Source organism: Macrotis lagotis, chromosome 2 (genome assembly GCF_037893015.1).
Source record: "Macrotis lagotis isolate mMagLag1 chromosome 2, bilby.v1.9.chrom.fasta, whole genome shotgun sequence".
Lineage (NCBI taxonomy): Eukaryota > Metazoa > Chordata > Mammalia > Peramelemorphia > Peramelidae > Macrotis > Macrotis lagotis.
In genome coordinates this window covers 236,478,971-236,492,361 of record NC_133659.1, presented here as the reverse complement: position 1 = coordinate 236,492,361, position 13,391 = coordinate 236,478,971, and the positions used below count along the sequence as shown (strand labels likewise).

The 13,391-nt window shown below is 34.7% G+C and overlaps 1 protein-coding gene across 5 annotated transcripts in view; it reads right to left on the bottom strand.

The window, feature by feature from the left end:
• WDR45B (WD repeat domain 45B) overlaps positions 1-13,391 on the bottom strand; it is a 91,460-nt gene that overhangs the window by 13,155 nt on the left and 64,914 nt on the right. For 4 of the 5 annotated variants that reach the window (XM_074225212.1, XM_074225213.1, XM_074225209.1 and 1 more), the window contains 4 exons: positions 10,268-10,458; positions 8,095-8,180; positions 5,925-6,026; positions 4,966-5,087 (listed from right to left, as the gene is read on the bottom strand). In XM_074225212.1, the coding sequence (XP_074081313.1) occupies positions 4,966-5,087; positions 5,925-6,026; positions 8,095-8,180; positions 10,268-10,458 (501 nt within the window). Of the gene's footprint in view, positions 1-1,205; positions 4,362-4,965; positions 5,088-5,924; positions 6,027-8,094; positions 8,181-10,267; positions 10,459-13,391 lie in introns of those variants that run through there. The other variant, XM_074225210.1, reaches the window with a different exon arrangement.

Sequence of the window (13,391 nt, the reverse complement as noted above, 5' to 3'; positions counted from 1 at the left end):
TATGCAGTATCCAGCTGCATCTTATATTCTTTTTATTTTGTTCATTTGGTAAATCTCCTAACTTCAAGTCCTAATCTTTTCTGCATTGTTTGAACGATCAGATGACTAAAGTGTAAATTCTCAATGATGGAAACTACCTTGCTATCTAAATTCATCTTTCTAATGTTACCTGACAAGAAGTGGTAGCTAGTGGTTGATTATTTATTTTCACTAATATACTGATTACACTTCAAGGAATTGGGAGTCCAGGATTTTTTTAATCATGCTTGAAAGCTTATTTCAAGCCTTTATTTAAAATTTTTTTCCACTACAGGAAGGATCCAAAACTTACTCTTCAAGACTTATAAACTGGGTAGCTAGGTAGTGCAGTGGAGAGTACCGACAATGTAGTCAGGAGGATCAGAGTTCAAATTCTACCTGACACTTGATACTTACTAGCTGTGTGACCATGGACAAGTAACTTAACCCCATAACCTAACAAAAACAAAAACCCAACACAGGCATATACACACACCCACATACACACACGAAGCATTTTCTGGTCTTTACTGATTAGTCAGTCCTCTGACTTCTTACAGCTTACATGTACATTATATGGTTTACAAAAATACTTTCTTCAACATCTCTGAATAGTATACTATAACACTCATTTTAAAGATGTAGTCACTCACTAAAAGTTTAGGATCTGCTGCCACCCTCATATCAGCTTCATCAGTTTTATAGCCTCAAAGTTACAGAATCAATTTTGATTGAAGGTGATAATGATCAAACAAACAAATGAGTTACCTCCTCATTCAAGACAAGGATTCACAAAGTCTTCATGCCAGAACTGGCCTATTTTGTGACATTATATAGAATCAGAATACTATACAAACTATTGATTCAGGGAGAATTTATTAAATATCTATTGTGCCAGAAACTATAATTAAGCCCTGAGGGATATAAAAAAGAAAAAAAAATCACTGGCCTTGAGAAGCACACACTAATGGGGTGACAGTATGCAAAAAACTACATACAAGCAAGCTACATATAGGATGAATAGGAAATAATGATTAGAGAGGTAAGGCATTAGAATTCAGAAGGACTAAGAAAGGCTTTTCTGTAGGAGAGAATTTTAGCTAGAACTTGAAGCCAAAAGGAATCCAAGAGAATAGAGCATTTCAGTCACAAGGGACAAACAATACCTATAATTAAAAATAATTTCTGAAACAGAGAATCAGAAATGGATCTATAATTTCACTGGCATAGAAATTTCTAATATAAGGAAACTTGACCAATGCAAATCAGCACGTTTTTCTGCAACTTAAATCTTAGAGAGCAGCTTGCACAGGATATGAAGTGATTTGTTCGGAGTCACACAGCCATTATGTATCAAAGGCAGGAAATGAACCAAGGTTTTCTTGACTACAAGATCAAGAAAACTGTCTACCAGCACTGTCAAACACAGGTCCACAACACTCCCTAGTCCAACCCCACCGAAATCAAAGTGTAATTAGGAAATAGATAGCAAAATGAATAAAATACAATAAAATGCCAATATCACATTTTAAAACTAAATCAGTATGTATCCTACAGGATTTATGTAGGGTTTTAGTGGCTCCATTTTTATTTAAGTTTGACCCCATTGCTCTCCAGCACACTTTCTCCAGAGAAATGCACATCTGAGTTCAAAAAGATTCATAAAAACAAACAAGACAATGATTCTATCTTGCTAAAATTGATGTAGGAAAAAATTCAACTTTATATTTTAATCTATAATCAATTAGTCTGTTAACTAGTCATGATTAAGCACCTACAAGAGGGTCAGGCATTGTGATTACAAAAGTCAGTCAAGAGATATTTTAAAAAGATAGTTCCTTGTTCTTCAAGGAGTTCACAATCATTTTAGGAATATTTTAAAGTTTGTTTTTACATGATTACTGAATTTAGAATTTAAAAAATTCTCTTCAGCTACATGAGAAAAAAGCATAGAATAATTTCACTGCCACTGATAATGTTTTACCTTGACAAGAATCTCTTTCTGTCTTGAATTCTCACCTTACTTTCCATACATCATTCCCTGGTGTCTTCCTATAACTTACATTCTCATGCCAGGAATGCCTCAGGATTCTTTTAGTTTTCTTATGCATTCTTTAAAACCAATTCAAATGTCATCTCCTATAAGAAGATTCTCTAGCCACTCAGACTTCACATAGCATAGTTTTGGCACTTATCTCCTAATAGTTATTTATTTGTCTTCTATCCCTCTATCAGCTTGTAACTCTACAATAATTTGCAAGAAACTTACAAATCTGAAACTTAACCCTGCAATTTTATCAGGATAACTTCAAGCCAATCACAACTTCACAGGCTCTCACTATTGGAGTGCTGCTCCAAACTGAAAATCTTGGTCTTACCTATGTAAGACATAGGTAAGAAATGTAAGACATATAAAATGAAAAAGTAGTGGATGAAGTTGCCATACTTCCCGGAATACTCATACTAGGGTAAGGTTGAGAACATGGTGAGATATACCTAAATTTTATTTGACCACTTTTCTGGGAGGGAGAGACTTGAGATTCATTTATATTTTTATGCAAGACTGAAAAAGTAATTGCTATTAATAGAAAGAGATCTTTGAAATTCTGGTTTCTGGATATCTTAACTTTTCTGTCTTCTCTACACAGACTTTTACCTTGGCAAATGAACACCACCACTCAGCCATTAATCTATATGTTGTTTATTCCCAAAAGGATAGAATTTAAACAGAAGTCTCCTAAAACATGAAAAAACATATTCATCTTGGTTTTTGATCATGTATAATATCCAAGTTTACACAAGTAGAAAAGAGTACAACAAAATTAATCATTTTTATTTAAAAGAATGTTACAAATAAATGTGCAAAATGAATTTCCATGATTAATTCACACAAAAGGAACATGCATATACTTTACATAAAAGTTAGTCAATATTACATGACACTGTCAAGAATCAGGCAATGAAAAGACTTTGCAGCTACAGAACTTTTAGACAAGTGAGATGTAAAACCAGGAACACATGAAATTAAGTTTCAAGGTAATTTACAATCAAGCAAAACCTCACATAAGCAGTGTTAACAACACAGATCCCATAGTAATATTTAATTCCAAAATGCTATGTGCCTTTCCTTTTCAAAATAATTAGTGTGTAGTCACCTATACAACAGTGGGAAGAAATGAAGTTACAGGGAAAGATAACAATGAGATGCCCAAACTAGGCACCAACGGAAATTAAATGAGTTCCATACACTCTTGCTCACTCTCTTTGGAATGCAGCAATATGGCATTACTGGAATAAAATGCCAAATCTTACTTTACTATCTAAACTTAAAGAAAGTCATGGATATGAACTTCCAAAAAAAATCTGGTTTTGTTATTTTGTTCCACTTACTTTGTTTTTCCCTGAAATTAAAATGGATTTGCTCTCTTTAGAATTGTATATTCTTCTATCTGAAGAAAAACTCCTGTCAGCTATAAGCCTTAGTTACATTGGAGAATCTGTTCCAGTTTCTATATTAATGTTCATAGCTCCACATACCAACGTTACAAAGTCAGCACATGTGTATACATGAATAAAACAAACCTAAAGACCTGCACTGGTTTAAACAGAAAGTATTCAGACTGCATTTGCTAAAGCATGTTAGTTGTGTTTTTCCTCTTTGTGTTTAGATCTGAAGAAGGAAATCATTTCTTCTGAACTAAGGCAAGCTGCTGGTTTTACTATTCTATTTAAAATCTTGTTATACTACAAGAACTAGTATTTACATATATAGTTCATCTCCCCACCAAAAGGCTCAATGAAAAGGACGTAAGATATTACGTAAACAAATGCCAATTTTTCAAATCTGGCCCAATCCCCTGTACAAAACTCCTGGTTATTCTGGTATAGAAGGTTCAAATGAACCTGTAAAAACTAACTTCATTGTTAGAATAAAGAAAATAAACCAAGAAAAAGTTCAAGCTGTTGAAAAACCACTCTAGTGCTCACTCTGGCAACTGTAATTTGTTTCCTTTTCCATTCATGCTGGAAACGTGAGGCCTCATGTAAAAAGGAAATTGAATAATAGTATATATTACTTCCCAACCAAGACTCTTCCTGGTTAGCCCCTGAAGCCTGTTCTCGGTGAGATCTACTACATCCCAACAGAATTGGGGAATATTACAGGTTAGTATTGAGTCCTCCAAGTGTTGCAGAATTAACTCAGCAGTACTTCAGTCCAAAGCTTCTTTTGCAAGGTCAAAGCTTGTCATCAGTCATTTCTAGAAATTGAGCATAGACATCACGGGAACATTCTCCTTTTTGGTTGAATAAGAACTTGTAATAGCTGCCATCCGCACAGATTGCTAAGGAAAAGGAAATCTGTTTTATCTGTTTTTTCTTTTAAAAATTTAAAATGTATTAATTCCTTTTTCAAAACCATAATTGAAAACTACAACTTAGTACTTACTTACTTACTAACACTACTTACTTGGAAAAGTAAATGCTGGTCTCAAAGAATTATTATCAGAAGCCTCTCCCACTACACCAAATCTACTCTATTGAATCTTTCCACCCCACTAAGCTAAGCAGATAATACAGTTTCTTTGGAGGAAAATAGAATAGCCAACTTGTAGGAAAATATTGTATATGATATCGGGCCATTTTTATAGAACTCACATGATAAAATATCTGATTATCTTAGAGAAATGATTGAGACCAGTTAGGTACCTTATAAATAATTCTCCAAACAATATACTTTGAAAGGTTTAACTGAATCTATAATGGAGATGCAGGAAGGAGAGATACTGAAGATAATCTTTAGAGCTGTAAAGCTTTCATCAGGTAGATAAAAATTAAAAACTGACTGTGGGAGAAAAACCTTATGTGTTCCCACAATTAAAGAGAAGATAATTGGGGAAAAATATTTTTCCCTAAACATACAATGACATTTCAAAAAGAAACTCTTACCTATGACAGCATTTGGCTCTGTTCCGAAGGCACAAATGCATGGAGAGCCTGAGGGAACCTGAAATTTGGAAAAACTCCATTTGGAACTGAAGTATTTTGGAAGAAAACTGGCTGATGCCAAACTAGGAAGGAAGAGGGGGAAAAAGCAATAAGATATCATATTACATAATTAAAGTAATTCAGAACATTTAATGATACAAAAAAAATCTCACCCATCTAAACCTAGGATAAATGGATGAAAGGCCTTTCTAAATCTCTAAGTATAGTCTAAATAAAGTGATTTCAAAATAAGGTCTAAAAATTTAAAGAAAAATATTCTACTTTTACATCCTAATATTCTTTAACTAATTTAGGAGGAAAAAAGATTGCTTTTGGGCAAAATACTAGGTTTTGTGATAAAATCAGAGAAGGATGTTGAATGGAACAGAAGTAATAACAAAATTAATCTTCTGGATCCAATGTGTACCACAGATACACACAGCTAAGTGAAAAATCTGAAAGTCTTACCAATAAAAATATCTATCTAAGAATCTAAAAACAGTAACTCTTCAATCAAGTAATTTATTGAAGAATATATGATTTACAGGTGAAAGTGCCTTGAATCACTTGTTCCAAATCTCAGATGATAACCAAAGAACTTAAGGGTCAGAGATAAAAAGCAACAACAGAACAGAGACTCAAACCCAAAGTTATGAGGTCAAAACTCCTCTTAAGTCTCCTCTGTTTTCTGGTCAGAGTAGTCTAAGGCTTTAATCATTGGGAAGAAAAGTTCTAACATGCCAACATTTTGTTATGAAACACTACATAAATTTCTCCAAGCCCTCAAAATAGAGTTACTGCTGACAACAGTCATAGATAACAGATTTTACCTCTTACCACATAAAGACAAAAAAACAATGACAAGTGAGTCTACATTTCATCCTGCTTTTGGTGACAAAATTTAATCACCAAACCCTTACCTAGACTGCTTATTCCTTTTGGGATCTTCAGCTGCAAAAATGTGCACTGTTCCATGATCACTTGATACACAGATGAGTGAGGCATCCTGATTAAAATTAATACTGAAAAGAAAACAAAAACAGAATTTTGGCAGGCCGAGACTGCAAGGGAAATAGGAAAGAGAGTCAATAAAAAAGACAGAAGGGACTTTAGAGATCATTTAGTCCAACCCTCTCTTACAAATAGTGAAATAGGTCCATGGTAAAGAAATGACATACCTAATATCACAAAGCTAGATAGATTGAGATAAAAGGTATTATTAGATTGAACTTTCGAGTTCAATGAACCAGAGTGTTGGTCACTTTTCTGAAAAAGTCATATAAAAAATTATTTATATTCTTTTTTTAAAGAGTTCAGTTAAGTTTAGTGCCTTTATCAAACACACTTAAATCTAATAAACACAAGACAGCCTCATTCTCAAATTACTATATTTCTACACAGCTTTCAAGAAACTTGTAATACATCATACAAATGGACAACACTATTCTGTTTTGCTCAAATGCCTTTTTTCAGGGTTTGGTTTTTTTTTTTTAGGTTTTTGCAAGGCAAATGGGGTTAAGTGGTGTGCCCAAGGCCACACAGCTAGGTAATTATTAAGTGTCTGAGGCCGGATTTGAACTTAGGTACTCCTGACTTCAGGGCTGGTGCTCTATCCACTGTGCCATCAAATGCCTTTTAAAAAGGTTGAGGGTAGCAAGGCCATGCTTAAGAAACTAGTGAAGTAAATATCTATGTGTGACAAGTTGTAAAATGCTTAAAGTACATAGGCTTTAAGAAATTCTACTAAGGACCTGTAACTATAAAGAGGAAGGAGGGAATCACAGCCATTTCAAATATTCTCAGGAAATAAACCTTTTGATTGAAAAGTGGTCATAGTGGAGTTTGATGCAGACTAAGAGGGTCACTCTATGACCGTGACTTTTATGTTTTATTATGAATAAAAAAAAAGCTTATGGGGATCTAGAGGCTAAATGAAGGTAACCATATAAGCAAGATGCCAACATTCTCCTTAAGGGGCACTATATTAATTAGACCCAGCAAATAAAGTGAATTAAAAATCTTCTCTAATTTCCATGATATTACTCCAATTTCTAATTTAAATAAGGGCAAAACTGAAGTAAAGGAGTTTTTAAATGTCAAAAATACTACAGCTGAAACTCATCTTAATGGTTTTCTTAAAAAAAGTCAAGAATATAAGTAACGAATCATAATAGAATGAATTTCATATTTGTATTCTTTTAAAACTTACAGAAACACTGTTAAAATTAACAAATTATATGCTTTTCATTATTCATACCTGGTAAAAAATCTCCTTCTTGAGCTTATACACTAGTGGCCATAGCCCAAAAAAGCTTTTTATAAAGCTAACTAGTTGATAAAGTGACAGGCAATAATATTACAGTTGAAAATTTCACCCATGCCATATAAGGATGAGACGTAGAAATGAAATATTTAGTCTGAAGAAAAGAAGATTTGAAAAGGGATTTATTTGCATTTACTATATCATGGAAGAAAGGTTAGGCTTGCTCTATGTGGTACTGTGAGGCAGAAGTAGGAATAATGGAACAGAAATTGTAGAGAAACTTTATGTAGGTATCATCTAAGGCAAAAAAAAAAAACCCTCCTACAATCAGCATTCTATAAGTGTGAGCTCCCCAGTCTCCAGTAGCAGTGGTAATTGTTTAGGGGGATGTGGGAAGGACCACTGGGTAGGTAGCTTCTTAGGTCCCTTCTAACTCTAAGATTCTATGTTCTCTTAATATTGAGTTGGTTACTTTGTTATGCATAATGAAGATCCTGGGAACTAAAAAGCATTTGCCTTCTGTCATTATATGGACAATGAAGAAAAGAATAAGTCTTTCAGAGATAAACAGTTCAGTCTCTGAGAGGAACCTAATAACTACAACCTCTGACTCTTCCTGCCTCTTAGGAAAATCACCCTTTCTTGCGGGGGGGGGGGGGGGGGGGGGGGAGAGGAAATGGTTATCAGAAGTATAGATACTATCACTTAGGTTTCGACCATCCCTGCTATAAATCATATAGTTGTCATGATTCATCCATTTCCCTGTAAATAAACTAGACTTAACTTCTCTCTCAATCCCCCCATATTCAAATGAATCATATTCTTACCAATAAATATTTGCTGCTTGAGATCCTCTTCTCAGTTCCTGGATTAAATGCCCTGATGAGGTATCAAATATTCTTATAAGGGTCCCCTTTGAAAAACAGTGAAGTATTCCATTATCAAAGATTCAGAAATTCATTTTTGTACTGCTTTAGATTCATAGTTCTTAAAAATCCATATAACCTATATCATTCTTCTAAAATCTAAGTCATTTAACTTTTATTTTCTGACAAAATTTTTTCAGTTAGCATTAAAACTCACTAACAAAATTATAGTAGGACTGGGAGCATAATGGAGATTCAGAAATAAGTATTCTAAGAGAAAGTGCATCTCTAGCACTAATAAATAAATATTCCATACTTGGAATGCTGGGTATGTGAGGATTCCTGGTGTCTCTTGCTGCCCTCAAAGAAATTTGTACCTTCAGAATGTACCAATTTTCTATTGTAATAGCTCATAATTACAAAGGTCTTTACAAAAAACTTTCTTTCTAACAAAGGCAAATATTATTATAAGAATCTTGCAGATTAGGAAATGGAAGTTCATAAAGGTAAAGAAATCTATCTAAGATCACAAAGATAAGGAGGCACAGATGGGACTTTGAGACAAATGTACTGCAGTGCTTTTGGAGGTGGCTACAAGATTGAAAGCCAGTCACTACCATGTGTAGGCTCAATATAACATTGAAAGTTTATTATCCAGGGCAGGTAAGTGGTATTGTGGATAGAGCACTGGCCCTAGAGTTAGGAGGATCTGAGTTCAAATCCAGCCTCAGACACTTAATAATAACCTAGTTGTGTGAATTTGGGAAAATCACTTAACCCTATTGCCTAAACAAAATAAAATTTTAAAAAACCTGCCAAAAAAAAAAAGTTTATTATCTAGTCTGTAAAATTTAAGAAAATGTTTAATTCTGGGTTAATTTCCTATTGCTTTCTGATCTAATAGACAACATTCTTTAGCCATCAACAGGTGTACGTTCTATTTAACATTTGTTTAATCCAATAATAATAAGGAATGATGCATTTACTGTACTATCCCTCTACCCTTCAAAATCATGTAATGCATGTGACAGTCTAGCAGAAATGATCTTTGGAATAGCTGTTACACCCAGTATCAGTGGGGATATGGATAATGGACGGTATTAGATCATATTTCAACTTCGTATCTCCAATTGTCTCAATATCTTGGCTAGGAAAAGCCTTTATTTGGGGAGAGATATTGTTAGTTTCCCAGATATCAATTAGATTCCTGTAATCAGAATCAAAACAACACATTGTACAAATGAATACTTCCATCATTCACTTAAGAGTACATAGAACCAAGAATGCAAGTCATAATATAACAGGTTCTTGGGTTGCTAAAAGTTTCATCAACTTCTCTCTTTAAAATCAAAATCAAATGATGCAACTTTGGTCTTAAATGGAAATCAGAAGTCCAAAATTAAAAATAAATTTCATAGTTTTTTTCAAAAATGTTAATAAGTTCAGGCTTCTAAAGTAAAGTCAAAACCCCAAAACACTTAATTTCATTTATAAGCCTTCCCATAGTGACAGTCCTTAACAAGGAAATAAATTTAAGCATATTAGAATTTAAAAAACAAAAACATCTTTTCCAAATATCCAACCTGGATATAAGCCTATGAAATCCTGTGACTCCAGGCAGGAATCAGGACATGTAAATATATAAATATAGGCTAATGATTTAAGTAAGGTAGATGTCAAGAAAGCCTTACAAGTAAAATTAAAAATAAAATGGAGGTCATGATTTTTTTAAAAAAATTTAATCACAATTGCTTTCTCTAAAGAAGAAATAAGGAGTTGCTATCCAGCCCTGATATCATATTCATTGTAAGTGATTATGTCTCAGGGCAGCTAGGTGGCGCAGTGGATAGAGCCCTGGCCCTGGAGTCAGGAGGACCTGAGTTCAAATTTGACCTCAGACAGACACTTAATAATTACCTAGCTGTGTGACCTTGGGCAAGTCACTTAATCCCATTGCCTTGAAAAAAAGTAAAAAAAAAAAGATTTTATGAGACTGTCTGTAAAAGTTATTTTAACAATTTTACTTTTAAAACATAACTTTTCTAGTACGTCGAAGTGAAACATCAAATAGTCCTAAAGTAGTAGAACAGACCAAAACATTAGTCCCAACTATACTCTCTGAAGTTAAACTTACTTTTTCAGATGCTGTTGCAATTCTTGTTCCCTGGAGGTTTAAAGCTATACAGCTTAGGACTCCTTCATGAGCTGGGATATCAACTGGAGGTTTTTCTGTGTTGGCCAGATCCACTATCTGCACGTGGCCAGTATGTGTACCAGGGAATGCCAGGAGAGAATTGTTGCTATTTGGACACAAAACACATAGACCTGGATGCAAAAATATTCAGAAATGAGGCTCAGGATTGTATAAATAGCCAAACTTTTCATATTTTGGCCATCCATCCCTTTTCTACACCATATTCCCAACTAGTTTTTTAAAGGATTTCACAATTCTTTGCAATCAAAACTAAATCATAAAAATAAGTTTAAGCATCTCAAATCACAGAAATGTTTCTTTTTCCTTTTTTTTTGATGTCCAAAAGGTTCAGTTAGATTGGCACCATTAAGCACCACAGTCCCTACCAGGATTCAGAATTAAATACAATATTAAACATTAAGGAGATCCTTAAGAAAATATCTTACATTCTGAGGCATACTTCCTAACTTTCATATTTCTGAATATCATAATGAGATATAACTAAAGCAAAACTTAGAAGGGTGGCTCACTGAGCATAGTCTGTAGGAGAAATGAGCAAAAATTAGAAGTATAAAGGAAAAAATGTTAGAAGAACTTTCAGCTCCTGGGGCTTCTAATTTGCTTTTATAAAAAAAAAAGATTTTCAATGAAACCTTTTGGAAATTCTAAAGAATCAGATATTTTATGTCTTTAAATATTTTCTATACCCTTCCATTTCCATTTTGATACCAAGAAAAATATCAATAGGACAAAATTTCTAGCTCCCCTGTTTTTCGGTCTTTTGCTATGAAATAGCTAATCTGCTCTCCAGAGTGAATGCTTCAAAGTTAATGAACATCAACCGGGGTCAAAAAATAATGGGCTGGTGAGCATCAATGTTACCTCCAAGTCATTAGACACACACATACACACACACATACAAACACACACACACACACACACACACACACACACACACACACACACACACACATTCTGTCGTCTTAGGGGGCTAAATCTTACTAGTGTAAGTAACTCTCTCAATGATGAACTCCCCCCCCCACACACACACAAAGCTGATCTATATACCTGCTTTGCAAATTAGTTTGTTTTTTAGATTTTATTTGTTTTGGGTTTTACAATCCCCCCCAATCTTCCTTCCCTCTCCCCCCGCCACCCACAGAAGGCAGTCTGTTAGTCTTTACAATGTTTCCATGGTATACACTGATTTGATCTAAGTTGAATGTGATGAGAGAGAAAAACCATATCCTTCTATTGGCTTATAGTTTAAGGGAGAGGTTCATCCCATTCACATTCAAAGTTATAATTACTAACTCTTTATTGTTCTCCATGCTATCTTTCCTCTGTTCGTATTTTTCCCATTTTTTCCCTTTATCCATATTCCCCAGCATTTTGCTTCTGGATCCCACCACCTTCAGTGTTGCTTGCCCTCCTATATCAACCCCCTTCCCCATTCTTTCCCCTTTCCCTTTTCCCCTTCTTCCTTACTTCTGTTAGTTCTTTTTTTCTCCCCGTCCCTGTCTCCTCCCACCCCTTTTCCCCTTTTAATACTTGAAAGGTAAGATAAGTTTCTTAACTGAACTGAGTGTTTGTGTAAGTTAACTTTAAGCCAAGTCTGATGAGAGGAAGATTGAGGTGGTTCTCAGCTTCTCCCTTCTTCCCCTCTATTACAATACATCTTTTGTACCTCTTCATGTAATGAGATTTACCACATTCAGTCTCCTTCTTCCTGTCTCCTTACTGTCCCCCCTTTTAAGGAGGTGTTGTTTTTAAATCATTCTGAGTCACAGAAAAGTCATGAGTGTACATCACTTCTGGCTAAATATATTCTCTCTAACAGAGTTACAATTCTCAAGAGTTATGAGAACCTTTCTCCCAAGTAGGTAAGGTATATAGCCAGTTTCATCTTATTGGATAGCAGTTTTTTTTCTTTATGCCCCCTCTTTTTTTTTAAGCTTTTCATGTGTCTCTTGAGCCTTCTGTTTGATGTCCAAATTTTCTATTAAGCACTGGTCTTTTCTTCAGGAAATGTTGGAAGTCTTCCATTTCATTAAATGTCCATTGCTTTCCCTGGAAGAGAAGGCTCAGCTTTGCTAGGTAGTGAATTCTAGGCTGCATTCCAAGCTCCCTTGCTCTTTAGAATATCTCATTCCAGGCCTTTGACCCCTTAATGTTGATGCAGCCAGGTCCTGCATAATCCTTACTGTGACTCCTTGTTATCTAAATTGTTTCTTTCTGGCTGCTTGCAGAATTTTCTCTTTTATCTGATAGTTCTGGAATTTGGCCACAACATTCCTTGGTATTTTCATTTTAGGATCTCTTTCTGGAGGGGGATCAATGAATTCTTTCAATAACAATTTTGCTCTCTGGTTCCATGAGATCAGGGCAGTTTTCCATCACTAAATCCTGTAATATTAAGTCCAGGCTTTTTTTCTTTTCAATGTTTTCAGGAAGACCTATAATTCTCAGGTTGTCCTTTCTCCACTGGTTCTCAAGGTCAGTGGTTTTGCTGATGAGGTATGATACATGTTCTATATTTTTTTTTGATTTTTTGTTATCAGGCTCTTGCTGTGTCATAAAATCATTAGTTCTAGACGCCATTCTTTTTTTTTAGAGAATTTTCTTCATTTACCTTCTGCAATTCCTTTTCCAATTGGTCAATTCTATTTTTGAAAGAGTTTTCCATTTGACCAATTGAGGTTTTGAGAGAATTATTTTCTTTTTGCATTTGTCCAATTGTATTTTCCAATTATTTGTTTTCTTATTGCAAGGTGTTGTCTCTCCCAAATCTTCCAATTGATTTTTATACTCCTTCCTGATTTCTTCAAGGAAGTCTTTCTGTGCTGGAGACCAGGTCATATTTTCCTCAGAGGTTCTCGGTCTCTTTGAGTTAGGGTCTTTTACTTCTGGGAATTTTTCTATGGACCTCCCTTTCTTCTGGCCTTTCTTCATTTTACTAAGACCTTATGTTGCCAAGGGGCTGGTTCACAGAGGTTTGGTGTTGAGATCCCTAGAAGCTTTACTCACTGGGTTTAGTAACACCAAGTGGGCTGGTCAGAAGGCT